The sequence below is a fragment of the Meles meles genome, chromosome 7 (assembly GCF_922984935.1).
Source record: "Meles meles chromosome 7, mMelMel3.1 paternal haplotype, whole genome shotgun sequence".
NCBI classification, from domain to species: Eukaryota; Metazoa; Chordata; class Mammalia; order Carnivora; family Mustelidae; genus Meles; species Meles meles.
The window spans coordinates 140,418,577-140,445,762 of record NC_060072.1 but is presented as its reverse complement, the minus strand read 5'-3'; the positions used below and the strand labels follow the sequence as shown (position 1 = coordinate 140,445,762).

The 27,186-nt window shown below is 50.1% G+C and overlaps 1 protein-coding gene across 14 annotated transcripts in view; it reads left to right on the top strand.

The window, feature by feature from the left end:
* Positions 1–27,186, top strand: part of CELF2 (CUGBP Elav-like family member 2) — an 829,878-nt gene that overhangs the window by 716,467 nt on the left and 86,225 nt on the right. For all 14 annotated transcript variants that reach the window (XM_046013183.1, XM_046013181.1, XM_046013180.1 and 11 more), the window contains one exon: positions 2,922–3,004. In XM_046013183.1, the coding sequence (XP_045869139.1) occupies positions 2,922–3,004 (83 nt within the window). The remainder of the gene's footprint in view (positions 1–2,921; positions 3,005–27,186) is intronic.

Here is a 27,186-nt window from a genome sequence, read left to right as displayed (position 1 = left end):
GGCCTGAGCTCGTCCATCTGGACCCACACGTGGGGTTCACTCAGGAGCCTCATCTTTGCTCTTTGGTGCTTTTATCTTCCACTCATTCAGTTCTCCATTCGCCGCGCCCCGCCCTCCCTTCTACCGCCGCATGCGTGGGTCTGGGTTTCCTTCTCAGCTCTGAGCTTGGCCATGCTGGCCTTTCTTCTTCTTCTTCATCTTCTTAATTGCTTTCTCTCCGGGCAGGCACATGCCACTCCAGCCCTCGGTCTTCTTTCTTCGAAGCTTCTCCCTCCCCAGATCCGTTGGCTCCAGGGTATCAGACTCTGCCTCCATCCAGAGCTCTGGTTATTGCGGGTGAAGTTGCGAGCTTCCCCATTGCTCCCTTCTCCAGTGGCCAACACCGTAAGCCCAGGAGTGGGTCAACACTGTAAGCCCAGGAGAGGGAGAGAAGAAATTACTGAGATTCCATGAAGAGCTTTCAGAAGGCAGAGGTTATGTCTCTCTCTGCTTTTCTTACTATACAAAGCCCAGCGAGGCATAGTTGGTATTTTTGTCGTCTTCTTCTTCTTAGAGTGATTACAGTGGGTTGTTGGAAGCTGGAACTTGACTTCCCTGTTAAAACTTATTCCTAGATCTGAAGCAATTCCTATAGCGAGTCTTGGGCTCATATCATGCCATTGAAGCCAGAGTCACTCATTAAATTGAACATTTCAGTAAAAATCAATCAATCAACCAATCAATCTACATCAGGCCAAATGAACTCTGGTCACAGAAGGCAAAATAGCTGAAGTGAAAAACTCGTCTAAAAAATTAGCCAGTCTAGGGCGCCTGGGTGGCTCAGCCAGTTAAGCATCTGACTTGATTCCGGCTCAGGTCACGATTTCATTCCTGAGATTGAGCCCCGCGTCAGGGTCCACATTGAGCTTGGAGCCTGTTTAAGATTCTCTCTCTCTCTCTCTCTCTCTCTCCCTCTCCATCTGCCCCCCCAACTTGGTCTCTCTCTCTCTCTCTCTCTCTCAAAAATAAATAAATAGTTAATAAAAATGGTCAGTCCATCTGTGATTCTTTCAAGAAACTCAATGATTTTCAATTTCTTCCATCATGTCTGTGAACTCTGACATTTTAGGAGTTTCTGATCCTTGAATGCCTGTAGTTTGAGTGCCAAGAAGCAGTGATCATCTTCTGCTTTGTCCAGAAGGTGAAGGTTTTGTATATCTTGTATGGTTTAATCTTGGTAGACTAAAACAAAATCAAATATATGACAAGTTTTCAAATCTCTTTTCTAAATGAGGAGGAAGTATCGTAGATGTGTTTAGAAATGCTGAATGAATGGAATTGAACTTTATTTTTTTTCTACACTTTAAAGTTTTTGTTTGTTTGCTTGTTTGTTTAGAGAGAGAGAGAGAGCAAGTGAGTGAGCACACGTGCGTGACGGGGGAGGAGCAAAGGGAGAGGGAGAGAATCTCTCCAGCAGACTCAGCTGAGTGCAGAGCCCGACGTAGGGCTCAGTTCCACGACCCCGAGATCATGACCTGAGTCAAAATCAAGAGTCAGACATTCAACTGACTGAGTCATGTAGCCTCCCCTCTCTACTCTTTTGAACGAGTTTTTGTTTTGAAAAACCACAGTGCCAACCTTTGATGACTTGCAATGCCAACTCACTGTTGTCAGCTCTGCCTTTTTGTTTGTTTGTTTGTTTACTGTTCTTTGTCTTGTTTACTTTATTCCCCTAAGTAGAACCAAGGCTGATGCCAGAGTGCTGTGCATTCCTTTCATGGTCCTTGGTGAATGTACTCTGTCTGGTATGAGTGAGTGCCTCTCCAAGCCCTCCCCAGCTCTTTGACCCCATGCTTTAGGGTGCTCAAGTACAACTCAGGGTCAAATACTTCCAGTCTTCATGCACACATCTCCCTGCTTTCCTGCCTCAGCACAGCTTACAAAGACAATTCAGCTCCGAGGCATCATCTTTTATCTTTAAATTTTTAAAGATTTTGTCCACCCCCCTTTCCCAAGCCTGACTGTGCTAAAACCTACCTGCTGATGAACAGATCATTAACAGGCATCGCTATGATTTAAACCGCTGTGCTAACCAGCATCTTTGGCGGCAAACTGAAGGAGGGGTCAGCCATCCTTCAGAATGCAGAAGTAATGGTGTAAGGCTTCAGCACCATTTTCTTGGGTGGAGGAAGGTGGCTGGGAAGAGGGGCTTTGCTGGTCTCTCCTGGGGACGTTCAGCCCAGACTCCCATCAGCTCTTAGACATAAGGAATCAAAAAGTTTCCAGTTGGTGTGCTGTAGCTCTACTTAATAAGAGGTGGGACAGTGTGTGCAAACGTGTCTGGGTGTGTGCCCCCCTATACCGTAACAAAATTCCCAAACTGGTTAAAACAGCCCTACATTGTGGCCAACAAATACTGAGTATCTCATCTACGGAACTTTGCATTATACACTATTGGTGGAGATAAAAAAGAAAGAAGGAAGAAACATCCCAGCTTTTCAGAACCTGAAACGGTGTTCTACACCGTTGAGTTTAGACAGTGTTTTAAAAATGTGATGTTCTGGAATATTCTTTAAGGAAATGAGAGTGACTGCAAGTTTCTGCCATTGTCACTGCGATTAAGCCCTTCTCTGTGTGCAGTCGCTACACCAGCCCCATTAACGTGTCACCCACCACTTACCCACCCCCCATCCCTGAGGAGCTGCGTTCCAGGCGGTTGGTCCAGAGAGTCATGAATTGATCTCCGCGCGGGTAAAGCTCGTAAACACGGCTTGGGTGAGCGGCGCTGGTAAAAGCCTGAGATGTTATTACTCTTCTCACGCCACTTTGTTATTCTTAAATTGCGCGTCCTTTTAAGTTGATTATTTGTTCGCCATAGTCTCCGTTATATCTAAGCAAAGCATTCACAGAAATTTCTAAAACCTTTTCATTTCTCTCTGTAGGTTGTTGTTTCGTAACATTTTATACAAGAAAAGCTGCACTTGAGGCCCAGAATGCACTGCACAATATTAAAACTTTACCTGGGGTGAGTCGGTTTACTTTTGTACCAAAATCACTTTATTGCTTGAAAATGGTCCTTTCAACTGAAGGTTCTAGTTATGGGCTCTTAGTGGCAAAAATGACTTTGGTCTTTTGAGGAGTATAAGCTGACCCCTCTGTTCCCCCCCTGCAGCAGCCAGACCAGCTGGCCGGCCCAGAAAGGACTGGCATTAATGCTGATGGAAAGAGCTCTCAAATAGTACGTCCCCTGGTCAGAAAATCAGAGTGTCCCCACTGGGTAGCTACGGCTGCCAAAGAGTATTGGGTGGGCTAAGATTTTAAAAGGGAAAAGAAAAAAAAAAAAATCCAACACACAGGAGTAAAGCCGATGGAAAAGGAAAAGCTTTTACTCACCAGGAGCCCCTTTTGAAATTTAGTCTCAGATTTTCTTTTGAAAGGACAAAATGTACTCTGTACAGCCATAATATTAAACCTCCTAATGGTTTCTCAACAGTCATTGGTGGTTAACAAAGTCCATGTTTTAATGCCTAATTTGTGGCTTCATGTTGATAGAGAACAGAAAATACAAAGCTTACAATTTTTTTTTTCCGTTTCCTTCCTGGTAATATTTGATGATTAGCACAATTCACTAGAAGCAAACTGATGTTGTATGTAACTGCTGCATCTGAATACACGATTTCTGGGATTTTGTGGCATTTTTATATATTGCATGCTGGTGGAAAGTGACCTGTGCCGTTTGTATATTTTCCCCAATGACCCAAAGACTGGTGATGAATTCATTTACTCTCCTAAAGGTGTGTATTGGTTCTAATGAAGAGCTTGGGGTGAGCCATGCGATAATAATTTCATTGCAGCCTGATTTGATCAGAGTCTAAGAAAGTGTCCCTCGTGTTCTCAGAGCGTGATTCTGGCTACCCTTTTGCTGTCTCTGTAGACACATGGACACCTGTGTGTACACAGGCTACCATACGCACACACAGGCATTTGATGACCCATCACCCCAGAGAAGAGAACATTTGTTTAAACCACCTCAGGTTCGTTGAAAATTTCATAGCATTTTGTAGTGGCAAGATACTCAAGAAAACGTTTTCAAAACATTAGCTTCTTAGCCATCCCAAAATAATAAATTACGAACCGTGGCCTTCAACCCCACCCTGTGGCTTCTCCCTTTTCCTTAGAGCAAATCAAAGAGCAGAAGAGTCAGAAAAGCAAGCATGGTATTGCAGACTTTGCCCGCCCTGTTTTGCTACTTCTCCCTGAAACTTTTAAGATGGTTTTAGTAAAAGTCAGCAGTCAGGACATCTAAGTGCTTTTGCTCAATGACTTTCTTTCTTTCTTTTTTTTTTTAAGTATTATTTCAGCTTTGTTTTCCTTATAAATGGAATTTTTTTCAATGTAAATTCTAGAAGGTCGCAGGGATAGGTCACATTACCAAATGAAGAAACCAAGGCAAATCTTTACTGGCTCAGCCAATAATAAGAAAGTTTTTTGGTCTGGGGGGGTTTTTTATTTGTTTTATTTCTCAGTCTCCTAATCACACCCAAAGACCACTTTGTATTCCTTCTTTTAAAAAGAAATACGTAATCAGGGGCGCCTGGGTGGCTCAGTGGGTTAAGCCTCTGCCTTCGGCTCAGGTCATGACTCAGGGTCCCGGGATCGAGCCCCACATCGGTCTCTCTGCTTAGCAGGGAGCCTGCTTCCCCTTCTCTCTCTACTTGCCTCTCTATCTACTTGTGATCTCTCTATATATATCAAATAAATAAAATCTTAAAAAAAAAATACGTAATCAGCACACAAAATCCCTTCTAGGTTTGTTCAAAAAAATTCCCGAGGTGATGAATTTATTTAGCATTTAGGGTGTATATCACATTCTAATTTAAGTTAATGCACAGCTGGGGGCATTTGAATTCATCCACTCCACTAAAACTTGCACAGCTCCTCAGGACGCCATCATCATTGGCGAAGACACTCTCAAGAGGCCCCGAGTTCATATGATGAGTGGGCCTTGTTGAAAAACCCACAAGGGGGCTGGCAGGTCTGCTTCTGTTTAGGACATCTTACCCTGACCCTTTCCTAGCAAACAAGGAGCATCTTCAGTATTTAAAAAAAAAAAAAAAAATGCACGTATGGTCTGTTTTTCTCTTCTTAAAAATCCTGCATGCAGAAATGAAGAGCAGTGATTTTGGAGACCCGTTAATAAGTGCAAGAGTTCTGGAGTTGGAAAAGATGGCTTGGGAGTTGTTTTTTGGTTTTCTTTTTCTCCGGTTCGGCTTCGTATGCCCCATGACCTGCCTGCAGCAGGTTAGAGGGAAATCGTGAGAAGTCCGGTCTGATTTGTAGGCTCCCGTCCTTCACGGCACGCACTGCAGGTACATTCGCCACTTCAAATGAGGTGAATGGGCACAGGGCTCCCTATGTTGCATTTAGGGATAGTTCTGTCTGAAAAAACAGCACCCCGAACAGCTAGAGGCAAAACATGAAAGTTGGTTTCCTTTCAGCAGCAAGCTTTGGGTGGACAGAAAGCAGTGGGACTGGACATAAAAGATTAATGCATATTTGGGGGGAAAAATATTACAGGGTGGCTTGCTGTTTGATTACAAGCCTTGGAATTAGTCCACATTTCCATAATTCTAAACCAATATACACCTGTTTTCCCACTGTGATGTGAAGGCACAACTTAATTTAACAGAACCCCTGCTGTGCTAAATCTCTCATTAACTACCAAGTGAGTTCGGTAATTTAAAGTTGTAGCACTACTATTTTAACCGGTTGCCTTCGTATTATGAAATTAATAAGAAATTAATGATGCACTTTGCCATATGCCTTCAATTTCTTTCTGAATAAAAATGAAAGGGATAAAGAAAAATGCATCAGCAGCTGACACTTTAAAGCTTTTCTGGTTGTGATCATTTTTCCTGCGGATAAAATCCATTAAAAAGGCGCTTGCTGCTTTTTTTTTCCTCCCCCTAAAGTGTCCAAAACTTTCAATTTAAAACAAGATCAAATAGTGCTCGGTCCCCCCCCCTTGTTTAATTTTCTTTTGCAGCTGATGTTTTATATCATAGGGAACTCTCTTCATGCACCCAAACTTGATTGATGGTTAGGGACCCGTCTTTCAGTCTTGAGAAAAGCGAAGAACTCAGGATGGCAGAGGGAAAAATGCTGATGGGACTGTCTTACTCCGTTGAATGAATTTTTCTCTGGAGGCACCCCTCCTTCATGCCTCGTGTGGGTCCTAGAGACCCTTTCCATAGTGGACGGGGGATAAGGCAAAAGATCAGGGCAGAGTCATTAAGGACACGTTGTTCACCCCGGGTAACCGAGGAAGACACGGGGTCTTTCATCCTGCGAAACGCTCACCATAAATCCTAGAAATACACTGTTGGCACTAAAGGAAGCCGATTCAACAGCTCAACCCAGGGACAGCAAAGAAGGAGCATCTGGGGTCCTTCCCCTGGGCTGACCGTGGTCTCCTCTGGAAAGGGAGGCTTGAGGCCTAGGCAGCAGGTCCCATCTCAGGCACAATGCCTTCCTTACTCCTGACATCTCGGTAGGTGAACAAAACACTAACGATTCTCGAGCGCCTGCTGAGCACCAGGCACTAGGCTAGAGCAGGTCACGCGTGCACGCAGGCCTGTCCTGGAGCTGCGGAGTGAGACTCCCGTCACCTCAAGGAAAGACTTCTGGGACATCAGGCAGGGCCACGTGACCAGCTGTTGGCTTGGCTGCAAAATTGTTAGCCGGACCTTCTCCGAAGCCCTGCTGTTTGTGTTCCTGGACAGATTTTGGTTGCCTCTGCCTTGACAGTGTAGCAAATCGGGCTCAAAGGTGGCTTCTGTCCAGGAAGGCACAGCCTCCCTGGGGGGTAGTCAGGAGAAATGTCATGGCCCACCGTTGTATTTCCCAGAGACAAATCTGTGTGAAGGCAACTCGCAGGGTTCGTTTTCACTCTCACCGACCTGGTTTTAGCTTAATTAAAAAATAAAATAAAGACCTTCACTGAGGCAGGGGAAGACCACCATGATCTCTTCCGTAATCAGACGCCCAGGGCCACAGAGCCCCCGCGCCAGGGTCAGCACTGCGCCCTCTCTCATTGTCGTTTCAGGGTCCCCGCGCATATTGTCTCTAGCCATAAGGCTTTCTGATTGAAAATCTACAGCAGTATCGTTAGAGCATTCACTGTATAAATTAATTTAATTAAGGATGTAATAACAGAGAGGAATACAGTTTTGGAAAAGCTCTTAAATTTTTACAGCAAGGAGGAATCAGAATCTAAATGTCTTGTAAAATATTAATTGCAAATTTCTTCCAGACGTTTCCTCGGCCTGTGCCTTAGCCCTTCTCTTCTCTTTAGCATCACGGCCGGTTTTATTAGAGGCGGTTTCTGTGAAGGGGCTGCTCCCCGAGAGAACCTGTGTTGAGAGCGCTCTATTTTCGTGGTGGCTGACTGAAAGGTGTTTTATAATAGCACGTGCAACGGGAGCGAGGACTGCACGTAGACTGGAGGTATAAAAACAAATGAGCCTCATCCAGTAGGAAGAAGGAGTAAATAAAACTGCCTCCTGGGACCAGCGTGTTCACCCACATGAAGTGCAGCGGCCCCTTCCCGGCTTGCCCTGGAAGACATCATTTCCTGGCACGGGTAGGCACGCTGCTTCTTCCCCAGTGGCCTTCCTCGCAACTCTCCGTAGAATTGTACCCCTGTGTCCTGTAAGAGCGGAATGCTGGGGTTTAATATGCTTTCACCAGAACAGCTTGGCTCTCCCTGGGACCAAATTCAATTTGCCCATTGCAATGCATTCTGAGGTACTCCTTTTCCTTGAGCCCCCCCTTCTCATTATTAATATGTGTTTCATGCCCTTGTTCTCAGAGCCACAATGATTATTTTATCATTACCAACATCATTATTATTTCTGTCATAAAATCTCTCAAACCCCATCTCATCCTATCTTGGCTATTCCCTGCCCCTCCCCCGCCCCCAAACCGCCTTATTTAATCCAGGCCTAAAGAGGCTGGGCTCGATAAAGTTTCATCTCAAATGCCATTTATTTAAAACAGGAAGAAACAGCCAAAACATCTGCCCAAGCAGATTTCCGGCCTCAAAAGCCTGTTTCATGTAGAACTCACAGAACATCCATGCACTGCCTCAAGGAGTCGCCTCCGAATTTGTACTGTTGGCCCAGAACTGCTCTGAGAACTAGAGAATACAGCAGCAGCCGCACCGCCTAGAGCGGAATCACCCCAAAACGGAGCGATCCCCGCACGCCTGTACGTGCTTCATGTTGAGCAAATAGCTCTGGGACGTTTAGTGCCCAGACGAGTCAGTTTCATACAACATTAACAGAGATGTCAAGTCCTGTCCCCCCAAATGGCAGTTTTGCCCACACATGATCCGAGTGCCCCAGAACAGAAGGTGAATGTGAATTTGCTGATGTGCGCGTGCGTGCGTGAGGGGTAATTTACATCCTGTACCCAGAGCGCCGCGTACATCCCTGTGAACCTAAGGTGGATACGTGCCACACGTCCACACGCGGGAATCAGTGTGGCCAAATAAATGAAACCGGGAAGAGAGAACTTAAAAATCCCCTTTTCTGTTCAGCCCGCTAGCATGGTCCTCGTTACCTCGTAGTCACCTTTCTTGCAGGAGGCATTGGGAGCCGTGTCCTTCTTACATTTGTTGGTCTCGTTGGTTGGTTTCTGCTTTGAGTCAGGCTCAAGGCAGATGCTCCGTCCCCGCATGAGGGTGCTTGAAAGCTGCCATTTAGGGGCGATAATCCCCGCCTTCCACCTTCTTAACAGAAGAGAAGGCGTCGAATGAGATAATGTATGTAAAGCTTTCTGAGCCCCTGAAGAAATGTGCTTCGAGGACGTTGTTTCTACTTGACAGGTTGTGTGGGTGTGAGCTCCCCTGGATAGCAAGCCGGCAGACCAGCGCGTGTACCACGTCGTGTGTGAGCCAGGACCTGGGCTCGGGGCACGTTCTGGGGGTCTGCATCTGCGGGATGGGGCCAGAACCGAAATAGTTGGCCTCATAGGGCTCGCCCAAAGCGGCTGTTCTCCCGATGTCTGCGTTGTTTTTCGTGGAACACTAAGATCTGCAGAAATGAAAGTGAAACAGAAAGTGAGGACTCTTTTTTTTTTTTTTAAATGACCTAGTGAGGGACCCTGGCGGAGAGTGAGTGTCACGGTGTGAGTAGGGAGCAGCGGCTCACCTGCCCACGTGCACCCCGCCAGTGTGGAGGGGGCTCGAGCTGCAGAAAGAAGCAGCCCCAGGTGGGACTCAGGCCGACGCAGCCGGGGTGCTGGCCAGCTCTTGGTTTAGGCCTGGAACTGAACGTGAGAGAATGGAACAGTCTTGGGACCCAGCTGGTTCCCAGGCTGCAGCCCCCCCCCCAAGGGGTCTGGGGAAGCATGTTTTAATGACTTAACCACAAGCCATTGGAACTCGTCTCTTCCACCCACTGTAAAATCCTTCCCTGCCGTGGGTGTGGAGGGTCTGCTTTAGGCTGGTGGGCATTCGGTTCAGTAGCTTTGACTGGCAGGTGGTGATACGTGACTTTGATTAGCTAAAATGAAAAACCGGTTACTTTTAAAATAGGACCCACGCAACACAAGGAAGTCTGTGGGAGAAAATGAATGACAGGTCGTTGGTGGTGAAAAGTCAGAGATGACTGAGCAAAGCAGCAGAGCCGGCGCGGGGTTCCAACAGGCAGCGGCTGCACCACCTTTTGATGGCAGGACTTGCTTATCTGGTTTTGCGAGCAACAGAGTCTCAACTCCATACCTAGTCACCGAGACCGCTGGGAGGGCTTCGGAGAGCATCCGTGCAAACGACCGAGCTCAGGGGTCCGGCCAGGGGTGCAGAATTGCCCCGTGTCGTGGAGCAGGACTGCGATCCCACTGGTAACGTGTGAGGGCACCGTAGGATGGCACAGTGGCAAAGGAGGAAGTAACAGTCAGATATCAGACGCACTCGTTTCTCTTCGCTGTCCCGGGACAAACTTGGGAATAGTAAGCTCGCTCATCAGATCCCTGTTCCATTAGAGACTGAGAAGATTTCGGGAGAAGATTGTGGGGAGAATCCGTGAATCTGATTAAAGGTGTGGATGGACTTGCAGAGGAAGGAGTTAAGACAATCAAATGAAAGGGGAAAGGTTTTTTTCAAAGTTTGTAAAAGGTTTTATTTTTAAATTCTACACCCAATGCGGGTCTCAAACTTACAACCCGGGGTGGGGGGCGGATTTTTTAATAAAATTGGAGAATAGTTCAAATTATGCCCTCAGAGTATTCCGCAGTCCCCATGAGAACGCATCCCCTGAAAATGTTACTGTCGTGCTGGATGGACCAGGAATCTGTCACGTGTGGGGCAGGCACAGCTCGGGAGACTGGGTCCAGTGCCAGGGGGCTGGCCAGTTCTCAGCCTCAAGCTCCCGGCCATGAAACAGTACGTGACGTGTGGAGACTGTTCTCCCAGGGGCCCCAAGGTTCCTCCCCGCCCACTGAATGGAGAATGGTGGAGCTGGGGGAAGGGGGGCCAGGTTCAAAGGGAGTCTTAGAACCCCTCTTAGACCCCCTAGTGGGCCAGATCCAGTGGCTGGGTGCAGGGCCAGCGGGCTAGCCGCTGGGAGGCAGGGAGGGGAAGGTGCTCCATGTACCCTTTGCTCATTTGACCACAGACTGTCACTGTGCACAGGTGTTCAGGAAGTCTCATTAGCATTATGACATAAGCTATTAAAGTTGCTTTGATAATAACGCAATATCTCAGGACCATATCATTACTGCTGTCCCTACCCATGAGCCACCAAGATGAAAGCACGCATGGCAAACAGTTGCCTGCAGGAGAGTGCAGAGAAGGGACACGGTGACAAATGTTCTCTTTCATACTCTGTATTGTTCCTGACTGTCATTACTTCCCACCAGCACTCAGAACGTGCTGCCGTCCCCTCCCCCAGCAGCTCCGAGGAGCTCTGGAAAGTGCTTTTCCTCTCTTCCCCTGGGAGACCGCGTGGTTGCCCTCGTTGCTTCTTCGAGTCCTTTCTAGTCAGGAAGCACTTTTCTCCCTCCCGTGCCTTGTCTACAGTAGTGTCCTGCTTGAGGAGGAACGTCTGGGTGTACCTCTGTCTGTCTGTCTCTCTGCCTGTTCCTCTGAGCAGGGAGCCAGGCGGTTGGACATGAGTTAGTTGGTTTGCTTCAGGGCTGGGTTAGTGACTTCAGAGGATGGCTGACCCTTGAACCACACCGGTTAGAGTGGCGTGGGTCTACTTACAGGTGGAATATTTTCATATAAATGCAGTATTGTAAATTGTATTTTCTCTTTGGATTTTCTTAGTGGCACTTTTTTTTTTCATCAGCTTACCCTGACTATAAGAATACAACGCATAATACATATAACGTAGTTAATGGGCTGTTCATGTGACCAGTAAGGCTTCTGGCCAACAGTAGGCTTATCGGTTGTTAAGTTTTTCGAGAGCCCAAAGTTATACACAGATTTTTGACCACACGGGGAGACGGTGCCCCTAGCCCTCCCACTGTTCAGGGGCCACCTGTGCCTCCTAGAGATGCATCTGGACCATTCAGATCCTCTGGACATCTGCTCCCCAGGCCCCTCTGGTTTGCAACCCGCAGAGAGCTGACCACTCATAATTCTCCCACCACAGGAAAGGAGGGGGAGGTGACGAAGGGTGACAAGTCTGTCCGATTCCTTGCTTACAGCCTGGGTTTGGCAAGTAAGGGCGCTTAACCTGATGAGGCTGTAGGATTATTGGTGGATTTCTGTTATCTGTTTGATTCCTGTCCCCAGTTAACGCGGGTAAGTGAGTCACCCGTGTTTGTCGATGGCTTTACGGTGTTGTCATCCCTTCTAAAAATATTTCAGGTGATGCATTGATAGCGTTCACCTTGTTGGACTGAGGACGCTGAGGCACTGGGAGGTTAAGTTAACTTCTCCGACCTCCCCAGCCGAGCAGTAACAGCTCCGGCATCGGAAGCCGCAGTTGCTGAAACTCCCCGGTAGCGCCGGCTCCTGCGCTCCTGCTCCTGCGGCTCCGGGCACGGTGTTCACTGCATCCCGGGGGTGGGGAGCGGGCCTCAGGAGGCCGGCCCAGCGCAGCAGCGGCGGCCCCTGCAGAGCAGGCCGTGTGTTGGCTGCCCGCGTATGGGGCTCCGTGGGGAGGCTCCATGACTCTGTTGCTCGGAATGGGCCCAGCATCTCCACAACACAGGGCAGGTAGCGTCTGGCCCCCGTGGGCTGGTGAGGGATGGAAACTCGAGAGTGACTTGTCGGGGGTTAGACAGCTGGTGATTGTGAGTCCCTGACCTTAGAGGCCCTTGTTGGGGGTGCGGAGACTTGCAGGTCCTGGGCCCAGCCGGGTCCCGCCGTTCTAGAGGCCTCCGATGGCAGGTCCGCTCCCTTGGCACTCCCATGGCTCCAGTGATACTCGGAGCACCCGCGTCTGCACCCGGGCAGCTGTCCTGAACCGAATCTGTATCCTTAGCTCCGTGACCTTGTGAGTGGCCATGTCCACAGTGAGCTCCCCTGAGGGGCAGGGCATCTGGGTCCGGGTGCTTCGCTAAGCAGGCCGCCCCAGAAGGCAGCTGGTGCCCTCCCCCAGGGGCCGGTCCTGATGCCACCTGGGCTCGGGCCCTGGGCCGTGCCACCTGGCCGGAGAGCAAAGCTCTGGCACAGGCTGACCCCACCCGCGGGTGCGGCGACTCCGGTCTGAGGTTCCTCACACCAGGCCCTTGAAGAGGGGACCCCCCCCACCCCCCGGCAGAGGCAGTCGTTCCTGTGGGAGGAACCGCTTTGCCCGAGTGATTGTGAATGCAACACCTTTCCTCAGAGGGGTGCGGCTTTACCAGCACCATCTCATCTACATTCATTTTATTAGGGTCCTTTTCTTCACCCGCATCCACAGGCGCTCGGTCCCAGTCCCCAGTCTGCATTCTAATGCCCGGCTCCGTCCAGCTGGCCTCCCCTCCATCTCCTGGCGCTGCGTCCGTCCGCAGGGGAAGGGCAGGTGAGGGGCTGGGCTCATCTCAGGAGATTGGGCACAAACCCCGTGGCTCACCACACAGAGGGTGAAGCAGCAGGTCAGCAGGCAGGCCGGGCCGGCCAAGAAGTAGGCGTTCCAGCTGCCCGCCATCGTCACACCGTCCCCCGACCCCGTTGCCCCCGATGAGTGTGCAGGGCCCCAGAGCATCTGAATCCTCCGCTTCTGAAAACGGGGGACCAGGTGCTGCACCCCAGAAGAGGGTGCTAGGAAAGAAGTAGCAGGCACTGTCCCGGGGGGGTGGTCGCTCACAGCCCCCTGCGTCCCCAGGATGGCAATCGCGCTCACAGCCACCAGAGAGTCAGGGCAGGGAGACTGGGTCACAGGGTGCTTTCCCTCAAGTCCAGGGAGCCTGGATGTCCTCCTCTCTCCGTCCCCATCCATCCACCTGCTCTGTTCTCCCCCTTTGCTGAGTGCCAGCTGCGACAGGAGGGCCAGTGACATGGTCAGTTTCATCTGGACATCACGCCGTGATTGCTTGGTTGACCTGAATGGAGATTTGTGGGTGTCATGGACACTCGGTCATGTGGCCTCCCCGCCACTGGCCTGGTGGTGGGAGCAGGAGACAGGACGCCCTGTGATGGCATATGGGGTTAGACCGGGAGTTCTGCGATCTCGAGGCCACTGAGTCCTGTGCCCCCTTCCTTTATCAGGGACCGGAAGGACCAAATTAAAGTGAAGAACTAGGTTCCCTAGACACTCACCTGCACCCTGAAGGTTACACTGGGTGACTGCGGCTCAAATGCCGTCCTTTGTGCGCTCACCCACGCTTGTGCTGTGGTTCGTTTCTTCAGAAAAGCGTGTGTGTAAATACAGTACCAGGACACTGTCCCAGGTGTTTTGTGCTAAATGGTATGTGAGGTCCAGTGCATAGTGGAACCAGTGTCCTCGAGTCCCATGGATCGGGAAATGGAAAGTTGATTACGGTCATTGCATTTTTGCTGTAAGGTGGGCATAGACGCAGAACAGTAGTTCTGGAACTCCAGAAGTATGTTTCTAGCAAATTTTGGTTTTGTAAATGTTGTGTCTATGTGACTGATGTTTTTCAGTGACTTTCAGAATTTAGATCATTTTAACCAAATACCAATAAATGTTCACTTGATTAAAAAAATAATGGTAATAGTTAACATTTACTGAGCGCTTACTATGTCTTGGTCACTATGCCCAGGGCTTTAATTATATACCTGAGCTCATGAAAAGAATAAAATACTCGGTAAATAATAAAACAGTAATAATTTGTTTTTCCTTCCCCTCCTCCCTGGTTGCCCTTTCAACGGAAAGTCTGCCATTCCAAATTTAAGAGCATTAAAGTAATTTTGACTATTAGGGGAAACGAATTGTTGAATGTCTCTTCTGGCTGGTAACTGACCTCCTCCACCTAGACACAAGGATGGTGTGAAAGACAGCTGTCCTCTGATTCCGTTTAACTTCACCCGTAATCCTAATGCGTCCCTCACATCCAATGACTCACTCATATTTACCAACTATCGCTTAAATAGGAAGAGGCACTTTATCCTAGGTTTGGACGAGTGGTATCTGAGATTTCTTCTGCAGCTCATGGAGGCATTAACTCTAGTCACAAATCCTACCAACTCACAAGTGCCATCGGGGTATCAGTTAGAGGATCCTAACCCCTGAGTTACCCAGATCATTCCTGAGTCAGCATTGCCCAGACAGAAAAGCCCTGGAGGGTCATTAACCAAAACTAAATGATCATCAGTAAGGCAAGGAGGAGTCCCAAACCTAGGAGACCCTGGGGCTGCTCTCATGCTTGCTTTCTGTTTGCTTGGATGTGGTTCTCTGGGCCAGCAGAGGAAGACAGGGCGTGTGGGAGAAAACAGACCCTGGCTCATCACAGGCCACGGACTGTGGAAGCGAAAAGTGTTTTTTGGAGACAGTACTGTCCCCCCCTCACATGACAGATGAGAAAGCAGAAGCCCAGGACAGTTAGGTGGCAAGGTGGAGTGGGGACAGCAGTGTGTGTCCCCCGACCACTAGCCTGTTGCTCTTGTCCGCACCTCATGCCGCCACAATTTCTGTACGAGATTGTACCAGACACGTCATTTAAAGAACAAGGAATTCAGGGCCAAACGCCCCCTCTGTCCATGGCATTACCACTGTGTGATGTGAGGCAGTGAATGTATGGTGGTTCCTTTTCTCCTCTATTCCTAGATAAGAATAATGTTCTTCCTGGCCATTTGCCTAGAATCACAGGTGAACTGGGATGAAGAAAAGCAGACGTGGCCCCGAGTTTAAATCCATTTGCACCTACAGCAGGGGCAGCGATTAGTAATTTGGGCTGCCCCACAGACTCACCTGGGAGCTTTTGAAATTGCATATGCCCAGGCCGTGCCCCCAGGCAGATTAAGCAAGGATTTCCCGGGGCAGGGAGCCTGGCGTCCATATTTTTTAAAGCTCTCCAGGTGATCCCAGTGTTTAGCCAACTTCGGAAACCCCTGTTGGAGGATGATCACCCTCAGCGCCAAGGGCAAAGTGACGGTGATGCACCTTTTTCCTCCTTCTGCTCATCTGGGTGTGTGGGAGCACGCCCACCGGCTCGTTAGCCTCCCACCAGCGCAGGCAGCCTTGCTACTCCGAGTGTGGTCCACGGGCCAGCAGCGCTGAGATCCTCAAGAATGTGCTAGAGAGGCTGACTCTGGGGCCTCACCCTGGACCCACCTTTGCCCTGGATCCCGGGTGCTGGGCGCGCATAGCGAAGCTTGGTGCCTCCCCACCAGTGCTAGGCCTCACCAGGACTGTTCCGGGACTCGGTCCCAGGTCACACTAAGCTCTGACTGCTCGTGCACACCTACCTCCTGCGCCAGAGTGGGTGTCTTCCCGCCTCTCCCTGCCGGAGAGGGCCGAGCTCCTCCTTGGCCGGAGACCGCACCACCTGTCCTCACTTCCTTGTGGATGTTCTGGAACGTGATCTGGGTGACCTGACCACGTGGGGACAGGTCGGGAAGGGGGTCAAGAGGTCGCCGGCATAGGAGCAGGACCTTTGTCGCCCCGCAGCCTCTGTGTGTCTCCCCCATGCCGTCATCTCTCAAAGACCTGCCAGAAAATCTCGCAAGAGTGAGACTGACCCAGAATTAATGTGTCTGGCCTCTGAGAGGACGAGCGCGCTTGGTGCTGTTTCCAGCACAGGCTTCCTGGCCAGCGTCCGCTCATGCTAAAGCAAGAGGAGCAGGTCTCTGCCGCACGGAGTTAAGCTGTAATTCGGCAGCGCGGTCCCACCTTGCACAAACCGTCACCTGCCTCGCCTTCACGAACCTGCAGGTCCTTACCAGGGGGGCAAAGCCCTTACCACCCCATCTCTCTCGGCAGCCACAGCTTGAGAGGCTCACGCAGACCCAGAAAACGTAACAACCACATGAGCGCAAGGGTAGAACATCCTGCCTCCTGGGGGGGGGGGGGGGTGTGGGTGTGTGTGTGTGTGTGTGTGTGTGTGTGTGTGTGTGTGTGTGTGTGTAGCCCAGGAGGCCTGGAAAGCACGTCCCCTGTCCTACGGGGCAGTTGTAGGATTTCCCCGGAGCGGGTTCTGGTGTTGCATCCTGCCTTCTGGCTGAGCTGGGATGGGTGTCACACGTCAGTTGCCCACAGTCCCTGGAAGGACAATGGAATCCGGGCCGCGGTCTCTGAGCACCGAGTCCTGTGTTGCCACAGAAAACTCAAAGCACCGTGGCCAGCGCTCGCCTGGGTCCCGCCGCTGATGTCAGACCCGTGTCAGTACATGAGTGGCAGCCGTGACCAAACGGGAAGCAGAAGGTGAACCGAGGAACGAGGGTGGAAAGGAAGCCAAGAGTGGCCAGGACGAGAGAGGAGCGCACCCCGAGGGGAGGACGCATTTGGGGTGCCATTCCTCCTGTGAGGGTGTGTTGGACCGGCATGGAAGGGAGGACCTGGGAAAGGCATCAGATGGGGGAGAGAGTCAAATCATCAGGCCTCCCTGGGAACTTACGCAAGAAAACGCCTGTGTCTGTTTCGCCGATGGCAGCCAAAGTGGCTTGCGAGGACGAGCCCTCCGCTGAGTGTGTGCGCCCCGAGGACAAAAGCATCGTCTGCATCGTTCTTTTCTGACCTCACCTCAGAGGCCAGGCCACATGCCGTGTGCCGCCTGCTGTCAGCCTACGGTCCACGCACAGCCCCAGCCAGACCCCCCTTGACAAGGGAGGTGCCGAAGGACACGGGAGGACATACGTCCGTCAGACGCTGCATTTCTTCCTCGCTTTCCTCTCCCCACTTCTGCGTTTCGCTCTCTGATTGGAGCTGAGTTAATGGACTGGGGCTACAGAGGGGCTTCTCCTTCCTAACCGTGCATTTTCGGAGATCGACAAACCACGCTGTCCCATCGCTGCTCACGGTGACTCTGATTCCCATGGGCTGAGCCCCTCACCCTTGGCCTTGGGAAGAAGCCCAAGTCCGTACCCCTCATGGCAGCAGGAGGCGGCGGCCACTGTCCGCACATCAGCTCATTAGAGAAGACGAGCTCTGGACTCCCAGCCCCGCTGACGAACCTTGAAAGGGAGGGTATGAGCAAGCGGGAGGACGTTTTGGTCTTTGTGCCCGTCTTTGGAGATGCCTCCTCAGGGTGCTTTGACGACGCTGGCCAAGCAGAAGTGTGTCCCACCGTCCGTAAGGGCGCACCCGTGTCACAGTCCTGTGTGATTCACCTCATGGGAGGTCACCACCCACGTTCAGGGACAGGAAGAAGAAAATGGAAAAACCCTCTGCGTGCACATCCCAGACCTCTTGCGAGGCAGGTCTCTCGAAGGCGTCGGTACACATTGCCTGGGCCCCGGAATAGCGTCCCGCGGACCGTGACCTTCAGTATCTTTGGTGGCATTTGGTTGGACAGATGTTGGAGTTGGAATTCTTCGGGTGTGTTCACAAGCATTTTATCCAGACTCTCTTCTCTCAACATGATACGCCCTTCAAGTCGTCCAGTAATGCTGATATTAAACATTTCCCGTGGTAACTTTGAAAGGGCTTAGTGGGAAAACAAAAAGTTACCTTTGACTTTAACAAGATTCTAAGCGATGAAAGAATAAGTACCCCGCCTGGCTGGGCATGGCACTGATTTACGAAAAGGAAGTTGGGTCCTGCCTAAAGCTTGGAACGGGGAAGAAGCTGGAGGGGGGGAGCAGAGTTCCCCACACAAGAGAACCTCTCAAGACATCTCAAGCCACACGCCTTCCCGGTGCCCTCATTAGGCAGCGAAGACAAATGATCGATCACCTACTTTCTCCCGATAAAAAGGACTATGCTGTTTCTCGCAAGGGTAGCTAGCAGAGAACTCTGCCCCGGGGTTCTGTTTTCACCCATTCGTTCTCACTTGCACGATTCTGATTTCTCTCATCCTCAGGCTTCCTCTGGTTCCGGTGCCTTGCTGCCTCCCAAATCTTGATCTTGAAATCTGACTTCTCTGATTCTAGCTGGTCCTGGAGAGTTCCATGCTGTTGGTCCACAGGCAACTGTAATACTAAAGCCATCTTCCCACCAGCACCCAGGCCCCCGTCATGTGGTACCTGTCTGAGTGGATGGGGACACCCCCCAGGACAGACAGCTGGAAGTCCTCCTCTTCCCATATGGGCCCATCTCTGTACCCCATTTCTGATCATCGAGGAAATCCCGGTTTCCCCCTTAGCAACATCTCTGGAATTCTGACCTCTTTATCAGTTGGGACTAGCTGTCACCTCAGCTAACAACAGCATAGAAGGGATTAAGAGATTCTCGAAGTTCTCCCTGTAATGACTACACTCATTCACCTTCCAGGTGCTTCCATGCGTGGGAGAGGATGGGGTGGAATTAGGACACTGGGGTGGCCCATGATGCCCGGTGTGCTCAGGAGTGTGTGAATGTGGTTGTGTTGTGTCTTATGGCAGAGAAAATGGACACACCTGATGGTCTTCAGGGCGAGATCGGACCTCCACACTGTGTCCCTTACTTTTTCTGCAGCTTCTATGACGCTCTCGTTCACACGCTGCTTTCCAGCCGTAGGCTCCCACACAAGCGTTGTTTCACTTCCGTGAGGGTGAAATCGAATATTCCTTCACTTGTAGTCCATTGGAGCAGATGCCAAGACTCAGCCTGTTCTTGCTGAATGTTATTCCCCGCATTCGTTCATCTACCCCTCTCTCCTGTAGTGAGCTCCAGGCACCTCCAGGAGAGCCAGCATTCTCAGAGCCCAGCCGCACACCGGAAATGCTGCTCAACAAATGTGTGTTGAATGCACGAACTCAGGAATAGCTTTCGTTCATCGAGACTCTCAATATAAAAAAATCTCAAGGGTTCTTTACACACTGGTGGGGTACACGAAGGAGGTGGGAGAGTGATCTCAGTGCTTGGGCTCTCACTTGCAATCCTTTTGGTCAGGTTAGACCCCTACTCTACTTTGTTTTTGTTTTTTTTAATTCAAAATTTTTTAATCCAGAAGACCATCATTTTTGGTGAGGCACGAACATGTGTGGTCACAGTGCAGTTTTTACTCTGGTTGCAACTCCTAAATGAATTAAGAAAATAAGAATTGATTATCCCAGGTTTCTCTGCATCTTTTTTTGTATTTTTTTAAAGATTTTATTTATTTGTTTGAGAGAGAATGAGTGAGAGAGAGCATGAGAGAGGAGGAGGGTCAGAGGGAGAAGCAGACTCCCCAAGGAGCTGGGATCCCGATGCGGGACTGGATCCTGGAAGTCCAGGATCATGACCTGAGCCGAAGGCAGTCGCTCAACCAACTGAACCACCTAGGCGCCCCTTCTCTGCATCTTATTATCTGAGTCCATCCTCATAATCAAGCGTTGAGGTTTCCATTATGATCCTTGCTTCAAATAAGAGTTCCCCGAGGCTTAAGGAGGCCAAAAGGCTTGACTGTAGGTACTTGGACTTGGCCCAGTTGGGCCACGACTCAGCCCCAGACCTTGTGATTGTAACTGTGATGTTCTTTCCACTATAGAACTAATAAAGCAGCCCGGATTTCCCAAGACCTCAGAGAAGAAACCATCAAAATAGATCAGTCATTGCCGTTCAGGTGCTATCAACAAAGGCTTCTTGCTTTTCTTCCTTAATATAAAAATGTCTCCCATATTCATAATATGCCCCTTTCTGAGTTTTCCTCTGCCGTGTGAATTGGTTACAGTACTATGTACTCAAAGGCCCAAACCAGAATCTGGTCTTTAGAAGACGGAGCTGCAGGATAGGGATATTTATAGAAATTGAACCATCATAATTTCCCTGAGCGCTGCCAACAAGTAATTTCCAAAGTTGGTAAGCGACCTCACATGTGAGAGTGGAAGGTAGAAATCAAAATGAGACAGGAAAATCAAACTCGAGCTCATAAAGAATTAGCCGCGCTGGAGGAGAGATCCTCATTTGGCAAAATATCAGCCAAAGTTTAGGACTGCTGTGGACGGTGAGATGAATAAATACAGTTGCTAAAAACAATATCAGATGTCTTGCTCAGACGTTTAATTGATGTACATTTTAAACATGGCTAATATAAAATGGCCCTTAAGGCATTTTTTTTTTCAAACTTGCCATCTATTTTTAGTAGGGAATCATTTTTTAAAAACCAGCCTCGTTTGTTGTTTTTTTTTTTTTAAAGATAATCATTTTTGCCTAAACGTGATTAAGAGAGGAAAATGATACAAGTTGTCTGCTTCCGTTCACTTAGTATAAATCCCAAAGGCCACGGAGGGAGCTAAGGAAACAAAGGGAGAGAGGCCACCGAGTGAGGTGTGGTGTTTATTTTTCTGACGTAAATGGAGTTGTCACTCCTAAGCCAATCAAAGCACTGCATTTTTTAAAAGATTTTATTTATTTATTTCACACAGAGAGAGCGACAGCGAGAGAGGGACCACAAGCTTGGGGAGTGGGAGAGGGAGAAGCAGGCTTCCCGTTGAGCCGGGAGCCCGACTTGGGCCTCGATCCCATGACCCAAGCCGAAGGCGGATGCCCAATGACTGAGCTACACAGGTGCCCCAAACTATGCGTTTTTTTATGAGAGATTGCAATTCGCAGAGATGGAAATGTTAGACACTAATTAATAAACGTGGGTATGAGAGCGACTCAAACAGCTCCCAACTCTGAGAACTAAGCTAGGGAAGGATCAGTAGAACATGATCTGCTCAGTGGGGCTTTTCTGTGGATTTGATGAGACGCCGATACCCTGTCGGAAAGTTCAAGAGCAGATGCAGCGGGCTTGAGTTTCCCAAGTTAGTTTTGAACTGGAGGTTTTAAAGATTTGCTTGGGTGGCTCAGTGGATTGGGCCGCTGCCTTTGGCTCGGGTGGTGGTCTCAGGGTCCTGGGATCCAGCCCCGCGTCGGGCTCTCTGCTCCGCTGGGAGCCTGTTTCCTCCTCTATCTCTGCCTGCCTCTCTGCCTACTTGTGATCTCTCTCTCTCTCTGTCAAATAAATAAATAAAAAATCTTAAAAAAAAAAAAAAAAAAGATTTGCTTGATAGAAGGGTATTCTGGTGGTGGCTTTAGTTTGCCTTGAAGTCGAAAGGGAACCTGAGATTTCAGGATAAAGCGGCACTAATCTTAACAGTGTTGAAGCCGCAGAGAGTGGGCGAAGGGAGCCCGGCGCAGCCCCCACAACACCCATGGGCTCCACGGTTGGTACGGGGAGTAGTTTCGCTTTGTGTCAAGCTCACGTTTAATTGCACTCATACAGCTCGTAAATAGTGAGGATGAATTACTGGAAAGCTCTCAAACCTTACAAAGGGAAGAGCTACCTGAATTGAACATGGGGGACGTCTCATGAGTGAGTGGGAAAGAACGTCATGCAGGTTCTTTGCCATGCGGTAGACAAGGTTGAGGTCTATGACGTTGTCCCTGTTCAACTGTTTATGATCCACAAAAGGGCGATGGGACATGATTCAACCCAATAACATATAGGAGTTCCTAGGTGCCCGATACACAGTGGCCGTGCCAGCAAAGGAAACACCGCCTCTTTGTGCCTGGGGAGGGTCGCTGCACCTTTTTGTGGGTAAGCGTATGGATGAAGTTCCCGTACGAGGAAATTGTCCAGTTCAACTGGGGTTGAAGAGAAATGTTGAGCAATCAGGAGAAATAAGCCTGAAAAGGTAATTTGGGGTCAAAGTGTGGAGTCGTTTGGAAGGCCAAGGAGCTGGAATTTAATTTGGCAGATCATGGAAAGTTTTTGAGCAAGAGACAGAAATTACTAGACCAGAGTTTTGGGCAGATTAAAAAGGCAGTAGTGTATGAGATACTTAGACAGCAAGGACTGGAAATGGTGGGGGGGCGGGCGGTATTTCTGGAGTCCGAGGGAGCAGGAACCAGGAGCTAACAAAGTGGCAACAGCAAAAGAAATAGCAAGGAGTAAAGAAGAAAAACAAATTGAGGGGAAATTAGATCTACACGGAGATTTCCTAGGGGAAGAAAACTCAGCAAATGTAGGGCCAAGCCAGAGCGGCGGTCAGGTGTGGGTCTGGGGAGACAGACCCAGCAGCTGTCTAAGCCAGTGTGCCAGCCTCCAGTGGGTGACCGGAACTCAGGGGCAGGCCAGCAGGGTGTGCCGTCCAAAGGGTGTTTCCTGCAGGGATGCGGCAGGGCTGTGGCTGAACAGCTGAGTGAGAGGATTCTGGGAAGCGGTACCAGGAACTGCCAGTAACTGGGTCGAGCCCCAGGGAGGAAGAGAGCTCTCGGCGTGGCCAGGCCTCCGGGCTGGGTTCACAGGGAGTGAACAGGCGCAGAAGGGCCAGGTCAACAAGGAGGCGTCTCCACGCAGGAGGAGGCACCGTGATCCGCGCTCCAGCACGCGGGACTCAGCTCGTCCCCATTCACAAGGGGCAGAGAACAAGGTAGTGGTGAATGACCTGAAAATGGCCGGTGTTGGGGAAAGGAGCCGCCGTGAGCCTGGCTGGTGGGGTTCCCCTTTATCCCAAGGCCGTGTGAGAGCTGAGCCCAAGGATGGCCATTACCGGCAGAGGCCAATGTGAAAAGGACAACTTATTTTTAAACCAGACTCATTTGTCTGAAAGTATGAGATTATGCTCAGTTTGTAGCATGTAGAGTCATGGTATCGGGAATATAAACGGACTACCCAGGCCGTTGACCCCCTCCTTAACGACCGGGCCAGGCCTTATGATTTCAGTGTGTGTTTTGTGTGGCTTGATTAGGCAGCATGTCGAATTGAGCATCTGGGTAACATCTGGAAGAATGGCTCTTGGAGCATCCATCGTTGGTTTTGGAAGACAATTCCACAATCAAAAAGAAATCGTGATTAGAAAGGATATCTGTGTCTTCCCCATTTAGTAATAAGGGCAAATTATTGCCTTTCTCTTAGTTTTGGCTCATTAATCAGTAGTGATTGTGACCCCAGCTGTCGCACGAAACCCGCGTGGGGTCTTCTGCTGCACTTGGGGCGCTCCCAGCTCCCTGCGATCCTACAAGCCTTTCCTTCCAGTGAGTCTGCCCGTCCGTCTTCGTTTCTGGAACGGTTTCGTGCCCTCCAGTGTTTTTTGGTCGTTAAAACGTACAGATCTCAGGAGTCTAGACAAAGCACAGTACAGTCTTAGTTTTAAGTAGTCATGCTCTGCTTTTCGCCAAATTTATTTGGGAGCTCAGCTGCTTGGGTGAATGGCCGCTTATATCCGAAAGATGCAGCGACCGAGAGGGGTGGCCTGAATTGTCATCAAAAGGGGGGGGGGGGCGCTTTCTGTTTACGGTGTTGCTAAACACAGTAGCAGTGCTCTTCTACCGGAACGGCTAATGAGGTACCAAACTGGACTGGAGGGTTACAGACAGACACAGGTTAACCTTTCTCAGTAATACACTGTAAGAGTTTCCAGCAAAATCAAACTAGGCACCCAGTCACATCCTCCTTGAACAGCCAGGCTCCGAGAGCCAAACGCTCCCACTTTGTTGTGACACTTCCGGTTCCCTCGCGTCCCGCCCCTCCCCCTTTGAGCCTGTCCATTTTTCTTGTAATTTGAGGAGTAAATAAAGCAAAATGGGAGCTTGTGTTACTATTTAATATGAAAACACAGAACCTAATCAGAGCTCTTGAGAATAGCAGATGCGGGGCTGGAGCTTCTCTTGGGTGTGTGAGAGTGCGACCCGAAGGTGACCAGGCTGAGTGACGAGGACACCGGCTCGCAGACGGGGTTGTGCCATGGTACCTGACAGCCAATTAGAGGAATCTGACAGAAACGACGACTTCATCCCCCTAACAGGCTCCAGATTCCCTTCTAGAATATTCCACCCAGAGTAATCGGATTTTCCCGCCACATTTTATTTTACTTATTTTAAAAAAATTTTCCCCAGGACCGAATGGTTATGCTGCTTGTTTTTCCCCTCTCTGCTATCGCATATGATGGTACTAGGAATGCAAATAGTGTCCTTACAGCTAAGCTGGCTGCCCTCCTGCCTGATGGGCCAAACGCAGATCTGTAATTTGGGTTCTGTGGGTTTTTCTCCCGGGTTCGGGAGTTGAATGAAACTAGCTGCATACATCCCAGGTGAGCCAGAAAAGCCATTCTTCCCCAGTGTGTTACCCTGGCTTTGAAGGGACCTTTTCTCCCCACCTCTGGGAAACCTTTATGCTCTATAAAATACTAAGGATGGTAATGACTTCATTCCGCCTTCTGCCCTGGGGGCTTTAAACACTTTGCAGGTATCAGTCAGGGGCTATCGGGAAGAAATAGTTCTTTCCACTCCGAATGTTCTCCCCTGGTTGTGATTTGCTGTGGGAAGAGAAAAGGTGACTTGTTTCTTTACTGTCATCATGTTCAAAGCCACATTTCTCCCCTGGCTTGGATCGCTTTTATAAAAATTTGGGTTAGCAAACACCAGTTGCAAGTTTTCTACACCCTGACCACATCAGCTCCGTTCGTGGCAGGGCCCAAAAGTGATCTGGGACAGCCGTGGGCTCCAAAGTGGAGACGGATCCCACGCGTTCTGTTTCCACCAAGGAATTCCGCCTTCCCAAAGCCATATTCAAATAGACGGGCATTGTGCAATCCAGTCAGTTAACATAAAAAATAAAGCCGCCTGCCAGGGCTTTTTGGTGTCCGTGATGCTCGGCCAACTCCAAGTGGTCCACACGGATCGAGTACTTTACTGCACCACCCATTTGGGTGGAAACCACAAAATGTAGGATCCGTTCTTGGCAGGGATCCTCTCTGAGGCTAGATGATAGTTAAGGTTGGTCATCAGTCCACATCTCATCAGGGTAGGGGGGAACATTTCAGAGAGCCCGGCCAGTGAAACAGACCTCAGGGTCCAATGCCATGGTGTGTGTCTTGTTCAGAAGGGCCTGACGAAGGGGCTGTGGGAGAAGCGGCACCGAGCGTCTGCACTGGGACATGCATACGGTCGGACGCCTCCTCGGTGGGCAGTACTTTCCCAGCACGGCTGTAGGGCTGTGCGCTTTAGCTTTCCATCCTAACAGCCATTTGCGTTTTCTTTCCCACCTTTTTCATGGAGGACACTCAGCAATTCCTGTTTTGAGGCTAACATACGATGTGTCTTACATGCGTGTGAAATACACACGCTAGTGTATGTTCACGCCTATGCCCGTGCACACTGCCCACGCGCGTGTATGAACTAAGAGGGAAGAAACTTACAACTGGACAAGCTTTGTGTTTCGTGTGGAAGAGGGGAACTATGGCAATTTTACTGCTTCTTAGAAACCCCGAACTCACTCACAGCACAACTGTGTGGATATGTGCCAGAGGCAGGGTGGAGGGGTGTCAGGGACGTACACTCCAGCCTGGGACAGACCCGAGTCACCCCTGCTCCACGACTGACTTGCTCTCTGTCTGGACCAGGTTCCGTGGCCCTCCCTCTCTCGCTCCCCAACCCTCCTTGGCTCCTCGCATGTACCTGTCTCGGGGTTGTTGGAACAGTTAAGACACATAAAGAGCCTACAGCAATGTTTGGTACAAGACAAATGAAAAGGAAGGATTTCCTCTGTTTTCTCACACACACACACACAGACACACATACACAAATCTCAAAAAATTGGGGGCGCCTGGGTGGCTCAGTTGGTGAAGCGTCTGCCTTCAGCTCAGGTCATGATCCTGGGGTCCTGGGGTTCTGGGATCGAGTCCTGCATCGGGCTCCCTGCTCAGTGGGGAGTCTGCTTCTCTCTCTCTCTGTCTTTCCCTTCCCTCCCATTTATGTGTGCATGCACGCTCTCTCTCTGAAAATAAATAAATGAAATCCTTAAAAAAAAATCAGAAAGTTGCCTGAATTCTCCACGTCCCTTACCAGGTGTGACTTCCCTTACCAGCTCGTTGTGGCCAATGCCACACTCGATTTGGCTCGTCCTGTTTCCGGCAGATGAGCCATTCCGTTAGAGATGTCTCTGCAAGTTGATGGGACTAAGGTTCTTAGTAAGGCTGAGTCAACATTCCGGAAGCCACCTTGGTCTCTCTCCACCCTCCCTGACTCTGAGCCTCATAGAACCGTGACCGAAAATGCCACTCTCGCCTGCCTGGAGAGCCTGGCCAGCCGACGTGACTTCGGGGAGCCTCGCCACAAGGGAGGACCTCTTGACAGTGCGGGTTTTCCTCTGCGGGCACGGCACACCTCCAGGGGGAGGCGGATCTTTTGAAACCTCTTTTCCCACTTGAACCACCTTTTTGGAGAAAAATGTGAGACGTACAGGTGGGCTGGGTGTTTCACGGTGTCCTGTGCCACGAGGCGGCCGGTGGTCTGCACCAGCGGGGTCTGCACCATCGCGGAGGGAAAGGAGAGTTCCCGTTGGTCTTGAGGCGCTGGAGCGCTGTCGTGTTCTCACTTGGTGTGAGAACACTTGGCTCCTGTGTGAAGTCACGTCTTTCCCTCCCCCCCCTTCCTTCCCTTTAAATATTTTATGGGCAGTGAGCTTCTAATATGTACCATCACGGCTCTTCCCTCAGGGGTCAAGACGGTTTAGTAATGAGATGCCGAGCAGTGACTCTGTAAAACCCACTTCAGGTTCAAAAATGGCATGTTTTATTGAATCTCGTGTTAGAGGTGGTTCACTCATCAATCGGCGATGGCTGGGGTTAAACAAGTTGCAACACGAGTTCTCAGTGGGAGAAGCTAGCCGTGTCTCCCTCCCCCAGGCCCTCCAGACTCGGTGTCAACACCGGCTCTCGAAGCTCGGACGCCCCCCTTGCTCGTCACGGCACCAGGGCGGACAGGTTTG